The following is a 21,166-nucleotide window of genomic DNA, read 5'->3' as shown; positions in this document are numbered from 1 at the left end:
AGTGCTCTGTTCTTATTCTATGTCTGACTCCATTTACCAGCCAGAACAAGGCCACAGCTGGATACGCTGCAGCCAGCCCGCCCTCCCCCATCAGTTTAATGCCTGCCTGGAATAGATATCAGTGACCCCCAGCTAAATAACTCTGGAAAGGAAGAAAAGGAATGAGGGGAAAGGGGAAAAAAAAAATAAAGAAAATGAGAGGAAAAAAAAGGGAAGAATTTCCTTCTGTATAGCTGCGGGCAGCGAATACTTTGGTAACCAGAGGAGCCTTGCGTTGTGCGCTGAAGGTTACCACGCGAGAGCTGGGGCTGACCTGGGTGCAGGATGGGTTCAGGGCACGCCGTGTGCCGCAGCTCCTGGCCTCAGTCCCTATAGCTGCATGCAAAGGCAGCGGCAGCCAGCATGTGTAACGCGTCCTGTCATATTCATAAAGTCTCATCCCAAACATTACCCTAAAAATAAACAAAACAAACAAGATCTGGTTTGTGGGAAGCAGCGATGGTTGAGCTAAACATGCGCTGTCGTCCACTTGGGATTTAACCGTATGATTGCGGGCATTGTGGTGCTGGAACCAAAAATGCAGGAGAACTGGCATAAGGTATAGTAGAGAAAAGCTGAATCCGAGTGGCTGCACGAAGGTATCGTGACCTTTTCTTACTGTACTTGTTTGGATTTCAAGTACAATGAGCCCTTCATTGCTGTGGTGAACAGGCCTGAAAGTTTCCATGAGCTAACTTGTTTTTTGGCAAAAGCATCCAGTCTTTGTAGGATTAGATGTGCCCTACTGGTGTTGCAAGGGAGTTATAAACAATTATTAGTGTCCCATTAATGTGTCTGCTAAGCTATTAATGTAGGAGCCAGTGGAATTTATGCAAAAACACTTGAACTTCTGCTGTGTTCGAGTCGAGGTTTGGACAGTACAATTTTGATGCAAGATTGGCTTTCAATTTTAAAAGAGATTTGGAAGGAGGAAAGAGAGAGATGATGGAAATTAGGTTCTGTTTCACAATGGAAGGCTAAGTATAGAAGGCATATGCATCGTGCTTTATATCTGTGCTCTTCAATAACTTTTACATCTTGTTCTTCCTCATAACGCCGCTAATATGATAAAAGCTTGATCATTTTCAGATGCTTTTGTCTTGTCCTGACAAGAGTTCTGTTGAACATGGGTCACGTTCCTCCTTTTTTTCAATTGAATTTCATCATTACTGTTGATCAAAAGTTGTGAAAACAGCTAAGAAATGTCAAGTAAAATGTCGAATTGTAAGAAATTGCAGTTTCACTGCTCACAGCGGTGATGGTCTGATGGAGAGCTCTGTGAACTTACTGGTTCAAAGGCAACTTAGATAGTTGTATCATTGTAACAAATGTGTTAAAATTACAGCAAATAAAATCACAGTCAGCATAAAAATATTAAATTCTGTGTAGTAGTAAACCTGAGGCTTGGCTTTAAAGCTGAAAGTTAATGTCTTTGGCCACTACCAGAGCTTGTAATTAGCACACGCTTAGCCAGGTCCACTTTGCTCAAGAAGGTGTTTGATTTTTACTCCCCCCACCCCACGATGCTGATTCCTTTTATCTTCAGCCTATTCAATTCCATTATTAATGATGGTTACCTTTTGTTCTTCAGCTTATGGGTTTATTCCTTAAGAATTGAGGAGACCGTGTTACGCACTCAGACTTGGCACAGCTTGCCTAGAGGAAGCCTGGGCAACAGAGGCCTATTGAATGATGCCCTGGACAGTAATGAATTCCAGGTTTTTTTGCCTTGTTAGCGAGGAAGGTCCCAGAAGCAAGGACCCACTCAAAGAATGCATTGCCACCTTCACTAGATATCTGAACCTAGCTACCCTTGGTGAAACCAGATCATATCAGCTCTGATGGGGGCAGGAATCCAAGTTTTGTGTCTAGGTTCAGATAATTATCTGAAGTGGTACTTGGAAGAGGATTAAAGTGTTGCCTCTGAGGATTTTAAAGGCACTTTATGCATTTAGAAGTTAGGTTTTCCTGCTGAGTGACAAGCTGAAATCAGGTTTCTCATGAGGTGGCTGAAGTCACAGGTGAAATGTGTCTGAGCCAAGAGTAAATCCCAGATTTGACCCTTATTTTCAGAAGCAATACTCACTGGCACTGCAGGAACAGACACCACAGACTGTGTTGTAAGTTCGAAGCACAGCCTAACATCCCAAGAACTGCTGTAAATGTTAATGGTGCCATTTCTACGTCAGCTGAGGTCTAAGTGGAAGCCTGCTGGGGGTCCTGTTTATCTCCTGCAGTGACTGACACTGTCAGGAGCTGAATTTCTTTCTTTGCTTTTGGCAAAGTGGGGCTCAGAACTGCAGGCTGGAGCTTGACATATCGTTGACACATGGTTGAACACAGCAAAGGCTTTTTTGGTCGGTGTCCTCTTCCAGAATATAAATTGCAATTCTTAACAAGCATTAGGACCTGGAACCTTAAACTGCTCTCAGTGTTTTTAATGGTCATGTGTTTTTGTTGTTGTTTTGAATGAAGTCGTGGAGCTCAGCATTACACTTCCTTAAGGCTATCTTTAAACTGAAGTGGGCTCTTCGCAGATGTAGGTACAGCTTTGTATGTTAACAGATTGAGCTGAAACCTTGAAAAACAGACCTCGGTTTTGTACTTTTCCATGAAGCTTTGCACGGCAATCCACAGAGTAAGCACAAAGGTGACAAAACGCCTACTGAGCTTTGAGGTGAGCTCATCAGTGTATTGGGGCTCGGATGCGCTAGCTGCGCAGGCTAAAAGAAGAGGTAATCCAGAGCAGTATCTTATGTTCTGTATCCCGAGCCCTGGGAGACCTGCGTTCAGTTCTGTACCCTGCTGTCTGCTTTGTGTTTTCTCCCTGCATCTCAGTTCCTCAGCTGTAAAACAGCAGGACTGTAATGCTTCCTTACTTCATGGGCAACTGAGGAGGCTCAGGATTATAAAGGCTGAGCCACAGGCTCCTGCAGTGGATAGAGCACCAAAGAAAGAGTCTAGCATCTTTCCAACTGTGTTGCTGATTTGTGGTATGAGTTTGGTGATGTCGCTCTACCCCTTCTTTTGTAGTCTCCATCTTCTGCAAAAACAGAGATGGGAAAGTTGTGCATCCCCTGCTTTACTTAATGGTCTGAGACACATTTATTACAGGCGCAGTAATTATTACAAAAAGTGTTCTTTTCAAGTTAATGTGCAGGCATGCACATACAAGAGGCTACTTACTTGCTAAAATTTTTTTTTCTTGTTTTCTCTTCCTTACAGATTCCAGTAAGATTATGGCAGAGTATAGCCACACACAAAACCAGATGGAATTACAAAATACTAGTTTGGGAAAGGGTTCTGTGGCGAATTCCCTTGAAAATGGTCTCCAGGATATTATGGAAAACCTCAACCCAAAGAAATATTCATCAAGTCTGAAATTTAAAACAAACGGGGACTATGCTGGCTCTTATTTAACCCTTTCACAACCTGTGCCCGGTTTAAACCTAATCCTTCCTCCGGTGTTAAAAATACACACTCTATCACTAAAATTCAAGGGGGCAAGCAGTTCCCCTGTGAAAGCCCGTACCTTCCAGATAAAAGCATCTCTGTAAAGCATTTGGGTTCCGTATCGGGCACGTCTTCATCCCTCAGCGGGTACAGTTTAGGAAGGACAGACTTTGATATTCATGCCAGCAGAGAAAATGAAAAATCCCTTGGACACATGGATAAGTTTCACTACTCAAAGTACAGTCAGAAAAACAAATCGTACGACAACGTCTACTTCCCAGGAATGCTGGAGACGAAGAAGATCTCGGGCTCTCTTCTGACCATGTGGAATGGAAGCTCGGGGAATGAGCTGATGCTTTCACCTGGTAGCAATTCAGGGGCAGCCAGCATGCCTTCTAGCCCAAAGCAAGGCAGGAGGATGAATGTTGACAGTCTGGCCCTTCACATGAAACCAGTTAAGCACAGGGATGTGATGATGGAGACTCTGGGTTCACGGCCTAGGAAATACTCTGGTGGATCTCTAAGTCATATGGGAATGTACAGTCGTTCCCTACCCAGACTTTATAAATCAACAGAAAGCCAGCTGGTGCCATTAAGTTTGCCCCCCAGAAGTTCTCTGGGTAACACTAAAAGGAAAAAACTTGGAGAAAAAGATCTACCTCAGAATGCTTTAGATGCTGATAATTATCTGAATTTTTCTTCTTGCAGCTCAGGGGTTTCACCACATGCAAGCTCTGTCTCTGGGAATAATCCTTATGTCAGTTCAACTCTTAGTGTTCCTGCAAGCCCCCGAATTGCTAAAAAAATGCTTTTGGCACCTTCTTCCCCATATCTTTCTGATGATTTTGATAGACTTGGACTCTCAGGAACAAGTCCCAGTAGTTCTTTCTCCCCAGTGGATTTTGACAGGTCATTCTCTGTCCGAAGAAACCTTTCCACCAGTTCCGTGGAACTTGACGACCCAGATCTGGAAAGTTACAGACAGACACCGAACTCGCTGCAAACATCCATGCAAGAGCGGAAGAACAGCATCAGCTCCATTTCGGGAAGAGAAGACCTCATGGACTATCACAGAAGGCAGAGGGAAGAGCGGCTTCGGGAGCAGGAGATGGAACGGCTGGTAATTTTTTCTCTTCCTCTTCCTTTTTTGTGGCAGTTAGCATGTGCAGAATGTCCATCCCAGATCTAGCCATCAGGAGGGTACAGCAAAGCATAAGCTGCCGTGGTTTGAAATTCAAGTGTTGCCTGCTTCGCATGCCTTGTTTATTATTGCACTCTATGAAGCTAATGCTTAAATAGCGTGCTGCTGGAACAGCTCGGACGGGCGGTACGATGCAGCCATCTTAAAAACATGTTGGAACCCACGTAAATTGCGTTCAGTCATCCTGCGGGCTCTTAAAATGTCTATGTACGTAAAACCCACAAATTACACTGCAGGGATCCAGTGCTTTTTTGTTCTAGATGATGGCACTGTTTTGTGGTAAGCGGGTAAAAAAAAAATGGCTCTGCTATAAGCCACTCAGCTGTGCGTGCTGTGGAGTCAGGTATACATTGGTGTGGGTTCAACATCCATCGTCAGAGCTTTCTCTGCTGAATTGTGGTTTTTCCTTTTGAGTATTTTCATTAAAATATAGCCTTCCTTGTTCTCCCCCTCTTGAAATGGAGAGTAGCAGAGAGGGGCAGAGTTTCTCTCTCTGTCTCAAGTCAACATAAAGCAGTACATACTGCTTCAGCTTGGGATTCAACTTGGTAGTAAAATGTAATTTACGTATTATTGAAACAACTTTTGGGTAGGAAAAAAAAACCAAAAAAAAGGTCTTCAGAACACAGAGATGGTGGAAACAGTTTCTTATTGAAACTGTCTCTGAAAGGATGCCTAATACTTCTTTGAAAAAAGTTTTATTGGTCTCTACAAGAGTCACTGACCCTATTAAGATACATTCATACTGTACTGATTTTTATCATCCACATAGAAACGGAGATTGTTAGATGGGCCAATTTGTATTACCAAGTCTTAGATTTGAGGCATTAACTTTACATTTTTGTGCTTGAATTCAGATCTTTATGGATTTGAGGAAAATGGACACAGGATACTCTTCAACCTGTCTAGTGTGCGCACAGACGGCGAGCCTGCAGGGGGGTTCTCTTCCTGGGCAGGCTGGGGGGAAAAGCTGTGGCAAGGTGGGATGCAGGAGCAGCAGGGGTGGCAGGACAAGCGGGATGCGGGAGTAGGGGCTGCCCATGAGGGACCACTAGCAATGGCCCAGTGCCTGTGCAGGGCCACCACTGCCGTTCCAAGCTGCACCTGTGAGCAGGTTGAGCTGAAGGATTGTAACCTGTCCAGGTGTCTCCCTCCCATCTCACCTATGTCCTTGACACCAGCTGGTGAGGAACCTGTTGGAGCTGCCTTTTCATCCCTAATGCACACAGTGCTGTGGTCTGTAAGGTACACACTGTTGGTTTGCAAGATGTGAAAATATTAATCTTGGCCTGCTTAGAGCCAGGGCTGTAGAATTGAGGTGTCTCTGCCCCCTCTTGCCCCCTTTGCCCCCTGATAGCTCTGCCAGCTCCCCTTGAAGCTGCGGTTTCTGGGGAGCAGGGGCCGGGCTCCCGGGGGCGAGGAGGGCCAGCGGCGAGTGGAGATGACTGGTGGCTTAGGAAGGGTTGTTACACGTGGGCACGTAGAAGTGGGAAGCATCAGCAGAAATGCTGGTGGGTTGTTTCTCTCTCCTCTTGCTGCCTTCTCCCTGCCGTGCCACCACTCCTTTTGGAAATCACTCTTCTTCCTAGGCCTGGGGTTTTGTGTGTGCAAAGTGGTGTTTGCTTCCAATCAAAGGGTTTTCCTGACAGGCATGCTGGTAAACCTGAGATAATTGGTCAGAAAAGACAACATGATAAAGCATATTTGTGTTTTAAAGAGAACAGTTCGTTTTGTTTTTTTTTTTTTCTTTTTTTCTTTTCCCTTTGTGAGGGATGGAGGATACAGGGTTGTTTTCAGTATGCGATAATGCTAAAAACTGTTCTGGTTTTATTATTGAAGGTAATGACTTCTGTTTCCTCAAGCCCAAACTATTTCTTTTTTTGCTGGACAAGTACTTGCTTCGAGTCCTGATTCTTTACAAAGAGAATTGGCCTACTGCTTTTCCAAGCATGTTAAAAGTTTTTGCAAAAAGATGATGCTTTGTGTGTTGCATGTAACTTGAAAGTGAAGGAACTGCCTCCTTGAGTTCATCTTCTGTTCGGGACCCTGCTCAGTATTTTTTATCTCCTTGTTAGAGCTATCTGGTGGAAGAGGACAGTATCGAGAGTGCCTCCTTCCAGTGGTTTGAAAGTCTGAAAAATGCCATAAACAGGTTTTTGGATCTCTCAGAAGAAGGAATAAATTTTATAGGAAAAATTAAAAATCCACACATTTTCTTTTTTTAAAAAATTCCAAAACCCACACATCAGCTGTTTGCATATTAGGACCTGTCCTGTTATGGTTTGGTTTTGGTTTTGTCCTGTGTCAGTCTAGCCATGGGTCTGTCCAAAGAGGGCGTTTGTATATCCAGCCTGAGCTTCCAAAGAGCAGCTCCGTCTGACCTTGTGTACTGGGGGATGGACGCAGGTTAGAGATCCAGCTCTGCTCAGCGTCCTCTTTCTGGGGTTGGGGGGGAGGTGTGAGTAAAAAACCCCAACTAATCAAGCACCCGGAGGTAGCAAAACTGTGTGCTTTCGGTTTTCGGTGCTGAGTAAAAAGTTCAGATTGAGTAGCTGGTAGGTAAGTGGCAGGGAAAACATGCCTCTGTGCTCAAGGGTCAGACTCTTCCATGCTGTGTTTTTGAAGCAAGGTAGGCAGAAAAAACAGGGGGACTACTCGCAGAACTTCATCAGATACGTAAGCCTCCTTCTTAAAGAATTAGACTGCTCTATGGCCCAGATACGAAGCAGAAAATACCTTTTTTTGCACTGGCACAGAGCGGTTTGGGGTGTTGTGTTTGATAGCTGCTGTTCACATCTGGCTTATTTTTTTAGTAAAATGTATGCACGCATTGTAATCTGATCTAGTATCTGCCCTTGGTCTCCTCTATTTACTTTCACTTTTTTCCTTTTTCTTTTCTGTATGAATTATTCTATGAGTTTTACTTGTGCTTAGTTTGCTTTTTAAGTGGCAGAAGCTCTTCTGGAAATTTGCATTTTGAGCTGCTGCCACAGCCTGTGTGTGAAACCAAATGATCTGCTCTCATTGCCTGCAGAAATAAACAACGAATTTATATTTTTTTTTTTATGGTACAAATAATGAAAATATGTATTGCAGGGTTTTATTTGGAATATCGAATGTCTGAGTTTTAATTCGTTCCTGTGCACCAAGCAGAAAAGACAAGTATGTACTTGCGTAGGATTTGGTGTTTCTCCCACTCTCTTTAGCTTCGCCTTTTAGGGCTGGGTTCACCCGAGAGCTGGCGGCTGGTGCCAATTCTGTCTTGCCAGCCTGTCCCTCTGTGACTCGAGGAGCGGGAGGACCTGGAGTTCTGGTTTCTGCCATCCCGGGGCTGGTGGCACTACACAAGGTTGCTCCTGGAGCTTGCAGGGGGCTGGGGGGTCTCAATCTGCTTCTGCTTCCTCTCCAGCCCAGCTAACCAGACATTGCGTCTGGCTGTGGGGATGTTTATACAAGCTTTGCACAAGTAGAAGTCAACTCAGATTTAAGTATTGCTAAAGCTAGCCCAGGAGTCTGATAAGGAAAAAAATTATCACTGTGATCTAAGAATATTCAGTGAGATTCAGTTAGCTATTGAATCTTTGGGGATTTTTTAAAGAAAAAATCTCACTTTTTTTTTAAACTTTTTTTTTTTTCCCCCTATCTGAGATAAAAGCTGAACTGTGATAGCCACTGGAACTCAAAGGCAGTCTTCCTCTTCAGCCTGTGAGGAGGTCAGTGGTGGAACAGCACAGGCAACATAGTCAGATAGGTATCAAGGCCATATGTTTTATTTGATACCTGCTCAGTTGAATAGCACTGAACTTGATTTTTCTACTGCTGCTTTTTAGGCAGTACAATGTATTTCCTCTAGATGGTGGTAGGTACTTAAAAATTAGATACGCAGGATCTGCTCCATACCTTCCGTAGTTCGGCTCTGTATGGATCTGTAAGTATATGCTTGTTAATGAAGTTTTACTAGCTGCAGGAGGTGTGCTGGGAGAGATTTCAGTTTATATGACCAATGCCTGAATGAGCAATAGTGAAATTTAAGGAGCTTATTCCATAGTCCACTTTCTTACAGTCAGAAGAGCGCTGAATTTCATTAAGTTTGTTCAGCAAGTAGGAAATAATACAGAATATCCCTGTGTCCAGTTTGCATTGATACATTACAATTTAGTAAGATGTGTTCACGAGTGAAAAATTAAATGAAAATATTTTGAAATTTTCAAGGTTAATTTAAAATTTAAAATTATGGTTAATAGAGCTTATCTCCCGTACAGCTTGGAAAAACCTCATATACACATTTTATAAATTTATATGGGCTCTGTGTCTTTTTATAGAACCTTTAAACATAAAGTAACCAAGCTGCAAGTGACTTACCTTTTGCAGGAGCTCCAGCCAAGTAGACAAAGTCTAGATCAAGGGCATTTTCCCCACAACTAGTAACTGACAGTCTCTGTAGTGTTACAGAATAGCTTCTTAACATCAGTTTAGTTTAGGAAATGAGCAAGTGCCGTATAATAGGATAAAAACCACCACAGAATATAACTGATACTGAGGACTCAGTGAATTTTCAGGAACGTTCCATTTTAATTGTGTTCCAAAACATTTATGTAGGGTCTTTCATAATCCAAAGTGTGGATTTACATTATTTAATTTTTGAAGCTATACGTTTTATGCCGATGAACAGTATGGGCCAGGAAGAAATCGATTTGAGGAGACCTGTTCTCATTTACAGAGATCAAGTACTGTGCTGGAGCTCTAATCTTCAAGCTCCTGCTCTCAGGATGATTTGAAAAGCAGCGTCTGCATAGGTGCTGTAGGGGCAAAAGGGCACTGGTATGAACAGCCCTGTTGTTTTGGAAGCTGACAGCTTTTACTCGGGAGCCAAGCATGTGCCTGCAGATACAGGAACTAATTCTGCAGAAAGTAGTCTGCTCCGTTCCTCCCTGGAGGCTGGCTCTGCTCCGTGCCACCAAGCTCTTCTGCTTTTACCAGTCTGTTTCTTCAGTGGCGGTACTGGGAAGGTGAGGACGAGGCGTGCCAGCCTGGTCCCTGCCCCTGGTCCTCCGCTCCCAGCCGAGGTGGTCTCTGCAGGTGCCCCTGCTGTGCAGGGCTGCCTGCGCATCGCCCGGGAGGGACAGGCGTGAAATACGGGTGCTTTTCCTGAATTATGTGCTGCTGGCAGGAACCTCAGAGCCAAAAGACGTTAGTCTTAACCATAGCAAAACAAGGACTGAAAATGAGAAAATAAATGAAGCTGGAGTGGGAAACTGGTGCGAAGTGGAGGAAAGGGGAAGAACGGTTGGCGAGCTGTGCTCAGACCGGGTTAAAGTCCAGCTTTGAAATCAACTTCGCAGTATCTGACAGGTGTGAAATCACCAGCTCCTTAGAAATGCAGGAAGGAAAGAGAAACCTTTTTCCTGCCTTTTGTCTGTGGCGTACTGAATGTATTTGTAAGAAAGTAAGTTTTGGGAGTTTCTGCTGCTCTCTTCCCCATTCTCTCTTTCCCCACCATCCTTTTTGACTAGCTGCTGCTCCAAGCTTTGCTGTGGAGCTGGCTGTTTGCCTGCCCATGAGGTTTTTAGAGAGCAACGGTAAAAAAAGGGCTGTTCTTTGGTAGCTGAGAAGAGCAACAGCCTTTTTTTCAGGCAAAGGGAGCCCTGGCTGCACAGGCTAGCCATAATTATAATTAGCGTTGGTCACAAAGGATAGACTGCACATGTATTTTTAATGAAATCTAGGGTTATCCAATTGCCAATGGCACTTAGCTAAAAAGCTTCCTGCTTGCCACAGCTGATTAACCAAGCGTTGCCTTGATAATCTAGGTAGAGCATCACCTCTACGCATTTGTAAAATTGATAAACATGATATGCAGCAGATGAACAAATCCAGGAATCACTGACATGGTTGCTGTTGAAGAAGTGGGAGGCGTTTATCTCTGCTATTTTGGGATATTCTTCTTGACAGTGTGCTAGGGATGTCTCTTAATGTCATTGTAAATCAGTAACAGAGGAAGGTTATTATCCCCTTATCCCACCCTTCTTCAGCACTTAAGTTTGCAGCCGTCCATAGGTGGTGTGTGGCTTTGTCAAAGCCAGGAGTGGTGAAACTGCTCAGGCAGAAAGTGCACGAGAGCTCTGTGTACCCTTTTCACAGCAGGTAAGTGATCCACAGAAACCACACGATATCTTAATCTGTTGGAAAGGACATTTTATGGGGAAATACACTGAAAGACTCCCAAGGCTTGATTCCTCCTCCCTCCCACCAGAGCCAATTTTAAATAAATTTCCTTCTTCTGACATACCTTTTTTTCCCCCTCTGTTGTGATCAGCGTCACAAATAACTTCGGTGATATTTCTTGCAAAATGATTGACTGGATTTTCCATGTGCTGCTTTTCATTGGAGGGGTGCTTTCCTCGCTCGCTGCTTGACTCAGAAATTTATGCTGGAAACAGTTAAATGCAGGTGTGCTGGAGCTGGAATGAGTTGGCTGAGAGGAAATGATGAGAATAGAGCGTATAAAATAACCCCAGAGCTTCCTGTCCGTAAGCCTCCCGGCAACGTCAAAATAGAAGTGAGAGATATCAGTATTTCTGTAATGTGTGTGGAAGTTCATCAGGAATTTTTTGAAGACTGGCAGAGGTTTTCCTGCAAATTTTAAGCTTTTCTGAGCATCTGAGACGTGAGGGGGGAAAAGAATCCTGGTTTTTTGGTGGTTGTTTTTTTTTTTTTTTTCCTGACTGCTCAGCAAAGGGCAGGTTTGCATGAGAGCCCCTTACCTGCACGCTTAGGCTGGGATGAGCAGCAGCTGTGCTTTGAAATTGGCCATTTCCTATTGTTATTGTTATTATTACAGGGATGGAGGGTTGGCATTGGGTAACCTGATATAGGCTGTTGGTGCAGGGAAGGATGGGACCTCGTCTCCTGCTGCCGTGTTTCCCAACTATAACCGTTCCGACGGCTGTATGAAAGGGCCAGGCCCAGTGCCGTCACACCAGGAGAGCTGCATAATTACCGGCGATCCCAGCCAGCACTTGCACAGCGCTTTAGGAATTGGGTTGCGTGGCCAAAAGCCTTAGTAAGAGGGAAGATAGCGGCGTTGGAGGGGTAAGGGAGCAGCCTTAGGGTCTGGCAGTGGTTGCCTGGAGGGAAGAAGGCTTTGGGGAGTTATAATTATGTCATTCGTTTGGGGTTGAAGGATGTCTGCTGGACCCATTTTGGGGAAAATACAAGCTTGCGATTGCCGCCCCACAGCTACCCCAGGCTCCGTTATCTCAGCGGCTTGTCTCTGCCGGTGCTGTTACAGGAGGCTTCCGGGGGAACCTGCAGTGGGAACCTGAGAAGAAGCTAGCTTGAAGGCAAAATTTCTGTCTCGTGGCATGCTCTGGGTTGGGTAGTCCTTGGAAACGGGTGGGTTCAGACGGGTTCTCCAGCTCAGAAATTGCAGCTCTTAACCGCAGCTGATGCGGGGTGATGTGGACGTGTAGCGCAGACAACCAGCTAACCTCTTGGTAGCTGTACAACAGGCTAGGTGTTTGTAAACCGGTGTTAAATGTTCAGAGAACTCCAGCGGCTTGCTGCAGCGAGAAGGCAGGCAATGCATGGTCTGAACTGCTTTGCTTGATCCTTGTTATCACTTGCTGTTGGGCACAGGCAGTGTTAGGACTGTCAGAAATAGCTGCTTTGCAAATCCTGTTTGCAAATGTAATGCCAGCTAGAACTTGGAAAGCGAGTAGGTCTGCAGTGGTTCCTGGGGAAGGAGGCTGAGGATTTTGGGGTTTTGGCTTTCTTTTTAAATCCTACTAAAAATAATAAGGATTTCCTAGAAATCACAAATGAGATCGTAGTGCAGGTATTGATGCCAAGCATGGAACTCTCACAGTGCTCTTTTTTCCAGCAGAATTTTCAATAGGGTTATGGTAAGCAATTTATTATTTACATTATTTTTCTTCATTAGGAAAAGAAACATGAAATTACATAAATGCATTACCTCTTAAAAATGAAAAGGTAAAAAAGTTTTGTCTGAAGTAGAAGTTACAGGAAGTTATGCGTACAGTCAAATAAAACAAATACAGCTTCCTAATACTTTATAAAAAGTATCATGGAGATCTAGAAATCCTTTGGGAATTAGATGTTTATAGCAACTTGAAGCACATCAGGTCAAACTGGCACAGCTAGTCAGATGCTCAAGGTTGAAATGTTAGTATGAATCTGTAAGAAATTTGAGTTAGCTGGTAAATAAAGATTTCCCCCATTTCTGTGTGTTTGACATCTGTTGTATTTTAGATGAGATGCCTCATTTTCCTGTTAATGTTCCTAAAACTGTGTGTTTCAAAATGCGGATTAATTCTCTCCCCAAAAGGGAATGAAAGTTAACAAAATAGAAAATGCAAATAAGTCAGGAATGAGTGAGTTCATGGAAAATCTGTGCGATGTTTTGCAGCTTGGTAGGAGTATGGTGTAAGTGTTAAGTGGCACAATTAGTGATTTATACAGTGAGCTCACTGGATATGTGTATATACAAATGGGGTATGGTTACAACAACCTGAATAAACAATATTAAAATTTTCTACATTGGAAAGATAAGGAAGCTTAGGACATCTTACTTGTAAGTAGTTATTCGTTACTGTGAAATGTACTTTTAATTTTTTAAGTTCTTCTTCCGTGTTAACTTTGATTCTTCATCTTGTACTGTAATTTCTTTATGTGTATCTGTTTGTTATCTCTTAAGTGCTAGAGATATACATGGAACTGGAGGACATCAATCCCTCACTTAAAAAAAAAACCAAACAAACAAACAAAAAAAACCAAAACAAAAAAAACCCCAAGCAGCAAACATTTTTAAACTTCATCTTTACTTTAGCTCACATGTGACACTTAGTGCTATTATCTTTTTTTAAACTAGGAACGGCAGCGGTTGGAGACAATCCTCAATCTGTGTGCAGAATACTCCAAATCTGACAGTGACCCCGCTGCAGCTACAACCGTTGCTGATGTTCAGAAAATTAACAAAGAACTCGAAAAACTTCAGCTCTCTGATGAGGATTCGGTGTTTGAGGACTCCCAGATGAATCTGGAAACAAGGTTCAGAAGCCACTTGAAATCTTCTGCAAGTGATTCGGATTTCTCGGAGCTGAGCAGCCACAGCCGCGGCACTGCCGCTTTCCTCCCCTCTAGAGGGTTAAGAGCCGACGAGCACTTCAATGAGAGCACGAAGCCTCCACCTTTCTCTGCTCCTGGCTTCCTGAAGGATGCCACCGAATCATCCTACCTAAGCATCACACCAAAGGTAATGCTGTCCAACCTGGATTGCTTGAAATCCTTCTCTAGGAGTCTGCTGTCCCGGCAGGGGCCGCAGCTAGGATGGCTGGGGTGTGAGAATTCATCTCGGAGCTCATACAGCTTAGCCAGCAAATGATTATTTCATTTTCTGTGGAAGCTATTGGTACTGGAAGTTGTTGTTTTGTTGGTGTTGGTTTTTTTTCAGAGGGGTGTGCTGTTCAGAAAAAAACTTAAGGTTTTCTGAGGGAGAAGGATTTGCTTGAACAATTATAGCTGCTTAAATAAGGAAGGTTTCGGGAACCCTGCTTAGCACCATGCTGGGATGTAGGAGGGAAGGCAAGCTCTGCTATCTTCCCCTGGCCTGAGGCTCCTGCCTTCTGTAAGTGGAGGATGTTTTCATGTGGGCAAACCAGAACGGTCCGTGTGGGAGGTGAAGAGGAGTTGCCTGAGCCGAATTTACTGTCCTGAGCCACTTGTCAAATCAACCGTTGCCTGATGGGGAGCACGGGGACAGCCAGCCTCCTGCCTCCTGCTCCTGCCTTTAAAAAGCCGCAGCTTTTTTCCTGTGTAATTCACACTGCTGCTTTGCTCCTGAAGGGAAATCGTCCTTTAAGCAACAGGAGCTAACAGCGTTCCTAACAATTTCCTTCAGCTAGGGCTCCTAGCTCCTGGAGGGGCAGCCCCAGCAGCCTCCTCCAGGCTGGGGCAGGGACCTTTTGTCATCCTGGGCCAGACCAGCAGTGCAGCAGCCCCTGGAGACTGGCTGTGTGATAAATAACACTGTTCAGGAGTTAGAATCAGGAGCATAATAAGACCAAGCAAAGCCATAAAAGCAAGTTTCTATTTAACAGATTCATACCTTTGTGTCGTCTTTTTACTGTTATTTACAGACCGTATGAGCTTCAGCATGGTTATATGACTAACAGGAATTGTAGTTGACCTCTGCTTAGACTAGCTTACACACAAGGGAACTGTGTACGCATAGAAGAAGAGAGAGGTGTGATAGAAAAACATTTTATCTTATGAAGGGGTATCTCTCAGGAAATCTGTCTGCTGAGTCTTTCAGCGTGAAATTATCAATTTACTTGATCTTTCCGTGTTGACAATGTTATAAGACATTTCACTTAAAAGTTGCTGTGGTCTTCCATTTCTTTCCCATTTGTTGCTTTCTTCGTGCAAGTCAGAGATCCTATTTCAAATCCTTATTAGGAAGCTGAAATCGAAGATGTTATGTCAGCATTATCCAAACAGGATACCGGACAAAAAGAGGCTTTCCTGCTAGGATTACTAATGCTAATCAAGGAATACCATTCATTCATTCATTCATTCATTGTGAAGGGTGTTCTGCGAAAGCCCTGAGAAAAGCAATAACAAGCAACTGTTTTAATGAAACACAGCTCATTGTTTTAAAATACGAGATCAGATTTGTTCAGGTTAAAAAGGCTGCTCTCAGAATAGCTGTTCAGTAGCTGAGCTGAGCCTCTTGGAGCAGGGCTGTGTGGTCCAGTGGTTAACACGAAGCCCTGCACGCAGCCCACTTCTAATTCTGGTTGGGGACAATGAGTGAGCAGCCTTACCAGAGTAATTGGATCACAAGCCCCTGGGGTCAAATCAACATGAAGAATACATTTGAAACTCAATCCTCTTTGATCTAGCCTTTGCTGGTATAAAAGCACAGATATTTTCTTGAAAACACTGTTTAATTCTTGGCACAGTTACCTAGTAAGTAAATGGCAATGGGGAGAGCAGTGTTAAGGGTCCTACTTCCTCAGCGCTAATTGGGGAGACAGAATCGACTTTTCTCCTTATTCTACAGAAGCCGCCCATCTCAGTGGCTGGTTACAAAAATGTCCTATTCTGCCTTCTGGCTTTTGTTATATGAACAGCTGAAATTTACATAAAAAGCATCTTCAGCTCTCCATGTTGTTTTTTATAAGGGGAAAAATTGGATTTTTACAACCTAAATAGTACAGCATGTAAAGTAATTCTCAAAGGTTAGGTTTTAATAATTCCTGCAGAATGAATAGTATTTACTGTTAAGTATAGTATTTACTTCCAATGCCTGGAAGTAAAGTATCATGTTTGTTTCTCTTGTACACCTTCTAAATATAGAAATAGCAATATAGTACATATGAAATATGGAACGGGTTCAAACCCAGCAGTACCATACTTGTCTAAAATGAACACAGTATGAAAGGTGGAGGAAAGGCAAGGTTTAACTCTTTCTAACTCTTGTAACGTGCAACTGCAGATACCAGAATGCACAAGTGACGAGCAAAGAGGGCAGGAGCTTGGTCGACTGGAGGAGGAGCGCATAGTAATACTGAATAACTTGGAAGAACTTGAGCAGAAGATCAAAGATTTAAATGACCAGATGGATGAATCCTCGAGAGAGGTATGAACTATGTTTTGGTTTTAAGTGTCTTGCTTGTTAGGCAGGTCTACATAGCATGAGACTTGATGGGTTCAGCAAGTACACAGGGAACCCACGGTGTTCGTAGGCTTCATATTCTGTGCTTTTTCACCAGGATCAGGCACAGAATCACGGACCTGGCAGCCTGCTATTATGAAGGGTGTTTTTCCCCAGCTGAGAGATGGGTGTGATGCTCGGATTAACCTTTCCCAGCTGTAACCATTATACTCCTAAGTGGAATTAGAACAATCTTACTTGTTTAATGGCCACTCAATTGATCTAAATACCTTGTGTCACTTGGGAGTTTTATGGTGGTATCTCCTGTGACGGCTTAAAGAGAAAGGAAGTGAGACAACTTCCTCTCAGACCTCCTTGGCTTTACGGTGGCAGGGGCATGCTGGCACCCTCTTGACTTCTGGAATCTCACGGTTGCAGACTAAGCTGGCCAGGCATTTGGGTTGTGCTTGCTCCAATTATCAGTGACAGGAAAGAAACAGCTGTTCCAGAAGGGTTTCCTACAGAGCCTGGGCACAGAGGGTCAGTACAGTATCATAACAGGAGAAAGCACAGAGAAGAGATAGAAAAGAAAAACTTTTGGAAAAAAGAATCTTCAAACTGAACTTGGTTTGGACTTTTATTTTGCAGTATTTTATGTTGCAGTTTTACTTTTTTCAGATTCGTGATCTTACTTTTGTGGCAGTAAATCTTTTTTCCCTCCCCCACCCCACTTTTTGAAATGTTTCTCTCTTGTGAATAATCACCATCTCACTCCCCTTCCCCCAGAAAATAACGTGTGTCAAGATTTCTTCTTAATCCGGACTGCTTCTGAAAAATGTTTTGTGTTCCTAGTTGGATATGGAATGTGCCCTTTTGGATGGGGAACAGAAATCTGAAACAACAGAGCTGCTGAAAGAGAAGGAGATATTGGATCATCTAAACAGAAAAATAGCTGAGCTCGAGAGAAATGTTATTGGTGAAAAGACAAAGGTAACTGAGTTATCTTGGCTAGCTGTGTGCTCTGTTTCCCTTGATCTTCCAACTACATTTATATGATTAACATATTGATGGAGGCTATTTTATGAAGTACTGTCTGTAAGTAAATCTAGCTGATAAATATAGAAGAAAAAAAATGGTTGTCTCACCATCATCTCCCTGTAACCATCTGGTTTCCCAAGGTATGTTTGACAAGCAAAATCTAGTATGTTTAAGTAAAAAGACCTGACCTACTGTGAAGATATTTTTCATTAATAAAAAATCCATATAGGGCTTGGACTTGGGTTATCTGTCATTTAAAAGAACAGTATTAATTGAACTGTTCCATCGCCTTCCATTGTCGATTATAGATTTTGCATTAAAAAAAAATAAATAATCCTTTCTCAGCAAAGGAGTGGAATGAAAGAAGGCTGCAGTTCCAGAAAATGGCTTTATCTATTATTATGTAGAACGATATGCAAGACATCTGTCAAGTATGTAATTTTAAAGCAATTATGTTGGTTTATTTTGCTTGCTGACTGATGGACAGTTTTTGTACTGTAGAGCATTCTCTCTGTGACTAAGCGCAAGGAATTAATTAGTTCTGCTATACAGTCAGATACTTAATTGCTCTCAAATGCGCACCAAATATATATATAAGTATATATTTGCAAAATAGGATAGTAATATTTTCAATTCAGGAATGGAAAGGGCCTGCAAGATGAAGCTGTGCCCCTCCAAGCAGGGAGCGGTGGCTCCCCCCAGCAGGCTCCCTCCAGGCTGGCAGTTCGCTTCTCCACGGCCAATAATATCTCAAGGTCAGGATGTTTTCCAGGCCTTTCAGCCAGTAATGTTTCCTTTTTAAATTTCATCCTCTACCTCATAATTTAAACCTGTCACTTGTGGAAATACCCTAGCTAGTCTCTCCCCCCTCTTTTTTTTTTTTTTTTTTTTAAGCTTTCCAGAAATATCTGGAAGTCTTCTGCTTTATTTGCTTTTGCTTAGACAAGCTGCGCATTTTTAGCTCTTTCGCAGTCCCCATTTAATTCACACCTTACAGTTCGCATTGTTTTATTCTGAGCTTTTTGTCCTCGGTTTCTGCCTACCCTGTCACAACCCTGGATGCTGTTTTGCAGCTGTGCTCATCCAGCCTGTGTCTGAGGAGAACGGTGTCCTACCTCTCTGCACGTCCTCTTTGAGCTTGAACTTTTGTGAACTTGCCTGCCTCCACTTTTCCTTGGTCTTGTGTACCCCTCAGCGATCCTTCAGCTTTCGGTGCTGCCTGTTGGAGTGTGTTTCATATTTGCTTTTTAGTATTAAAGATGAGTTTAAGGTTGGTAACGACAGATAGGGTGGTGCAAGCAGATACCTTCCAAAAGGATGCTGCTAGAAGTTTTGCTCGGTAAGTGGTAACAAATAACATACCCAGAAATTCAAGAGTATTTTTTCTCTAGTAGCCTCAAAGTTCAGTGAAACTAATGGAAATTACTTTAAAACATGTAAGTTGTTTAAATTTCCTTGCAGTTGTGTGATGGAGCGTTAGTGTGTAGCAGTCAGGAAATTAAAACACTAGGTCTAGTTTAGATTTTCTGTTGAATTGAAACATGAAAAGCAGCCTACAAAAAAACACTTTTGTTATTTAAAAGGGAAGTTCACTCAAAACGTTTTTTTCAGTATGCAGCAAGCCACTAGTCAGATCAGTTACAATATTTTAGTTCTCTTTTCTTTTGTAGTCCTTTTTCTTTTAAACAAGCAAACAAAAAAGCCAGTGGTGACTGCGTGCTCTGGACTTAAAGCCATGGCTCAGTTAATACTGAAATTATCCTTGTAAAAATGAAGTTTTAAGAGAGCCCACAGGTTTTGTTCTGGAAGATGTCTGAAAGCACTGTGTAAAAGTGGAAGTTTAAAAAAGAAATGGGAGACAAGCTTCTGCAAATGGGCAAAATAGAAAGTGACAGCTGAAGTGTTCTGGAGAAAGTAGTGTCAGCCAACAAAACAGATGGCACTGATCATGTCAACAAATAAAAGTTCTGGCTGACTTGAAGCAACAACAATTTTTTAAAGCCTGATCTGCGTGTCTGTAGGTTTAAGCTTGCAGCCCTGCAGATTTTACGCAACAAGACAGGCAACATCTTGGCTCTGTAGTAGTACAGGGTCACACGCACCCCCAAAAAGGGGCACTTGGGCAGAGATGGGAGGGTGGTCCTTTTGGCTCAAATAATTTCAAACATATGACTCCCTCAACAGAATGAATGCTTGGGTTTTGGCCAGTAGTTGTCACCCTGCTGATGGTATTTTTTATGTTTCTTGCAAGAACAGGTGTCCCAGTGTCCACAAAGTGGTCACACTTTTCTTCTAGTTGCCTGAATATTTCACCCCTAATGATACCAGTGGTCTTGGTTTTGGTGGGGCTTCCTGGCAAGGAGCTGTCAGGTCCCATCGCTTGGACGGTGGTTATGTTTCTGCCAGGGTGATACCTGAATATACCGCAGGTGGGAGGGAAAGTCACGAAACGATGGTGGGGTGTTAGTGCCATACATGATGGCACTTGTCTCTGGAGCGACGAGCATCTCCGGGAATTTGCCACTGATCTCGGCACCTGTTTGACAGGAAAACCCTGCCTGGTTGTGTTTCATCCTTACCCATGCACCTGTTTGAAAAACCTGTGAAATTCTTAAAAAGAGAGATCATAAACTACAACCTAATTATTGGGCCGTGTTAGGTACTTGAAATAGACTGTAGGTGGAAACTGTTGTACTACTTTTGACCTAATTTTATTTTATTTATTTTTAACACCCTGTGCACAATTTGTTTAGATCAGGACACAAAGTTTTGCCAACTTTTGCACAGTTCTAAAACCACAGTTTCTAGCCCTTGGGAGGCAAGGGAGTCGAGTTGAAAACATACTCGGGGGCAGGAGAGTTGTGAGTTCGGTTTCGGGCTGTGCCAGCGTGCTCTTTGCCGTGGTACAACGTCTCTGTGTCCCAGCACCTTGCTTGCAAATCAGGAATGGATTTTGCAAGTGGGTTTGGGCGTGATATGGTAGGCTGCATCCTGATCTTGTTTGAGTCCTGTGCTCAGCCCTACCTGAACACATGGCAGGACTAATTGTGAGGAAGAACAAATGAATTGGTGGGGAGGAAAATATACCGCACACCCTGCGGTAAGTTGAAAGCATTTCCCTTGCTTTTGTGAGTGTGCCACCACACACATTGTAAGGAGTGAAGCAATTAGTGTTGCTTTGCTTAGGTTTTAGAAATAAGAGTTCTGAGCGCTTGCTGTTTTGAAGAGAAGGTGAGAGAGCCTTTCAGCAGCGTTGCAGGACTCTGTGTAGCTCTGGCTGTGGTGCAGCTCTGCCAGGAACCACTGCTGACAGGGCTCAGCTCTCCCAGCCGGGGCAGCTACTCGCAGGGCTGTCTGGCATGGCCTGTGCTTTCAGCTATGCTGGAAATGGTGCAGGTGTGTGGAGGAAGGTCTTTCTTTGCCTCCGTGGCCATGCTGCTTGATCACAGCTTTACAGTCATCAGATTTAATATTTTTTTTTAAACTGCAATATTTGGTTTTATCTGTAGAAAAAATGACTAACGAGGTATTTGAATAGCAGTGTTTAAGCTATTCATTGCAAGTTCCTTATGCAGAGACGGCCCTGATAAGCCACTAGTAACACAATTTGACAGATACAGCTTGAAGCTCTCCAGGAAAGCTTTGCTACAGTCCCTGTAGCAAAAATCACTTTGAGCCCAGCCTGCTCTGGAGAGGGCTGAGCTGGGCGGTACCCGGGAAGGTGCCATCGGGTGAGCCAGTCTCCCTTTTCCCTGCCA

At 43.4% G+C, this 21,166-nt stretch overlaps 1 protein-coding gene across 1 annotated transcript in view; it reads left to right on the top strand.

The window, feature by feature from the left end:
• The window catches only part of PHLDB2 (pleckstrin homology like domain family B member 2), a 70,253-nt gene that overhangs the window by 10,068 nt on the left and 39,019 nt on the right, over positions 1–21,166 (top strand). Inside the window, 5 exon segments of the mRNA XM_037378185.1 lie at positions 3,265–3,480; positions 3,483–4,612; positions 13,584–13,967; positions 16,212–16,355; positions 17,223–17,360. Of these exon segments, the coding sequence (XP_037234082.1) occupies positions 3,265–3,480; positions 3,483–4,612; positions 13,584–13,967; positions 16,212–16,355; positions 17,223–17,360 (2,012 nt within the window).

The sequence above is a fragment of the Falco rusticolus genome, chromosome 2, assembly GCF_015220075.1.
Source record: "Falco rusticolus isolate bFalRus1 chromosome 2, bFalRus1.pri, whole genome shotgun sequence".
NCBI lineage: Eukaryota > Metazoa > Chordata > Aves > Falconiformes > Falconidae > Falco > Falco rusticolus.
Note: the sequence above shows the minus strand (reverse complement) of the source record. Positions and strands in the feature narration are given on the sequence as shown.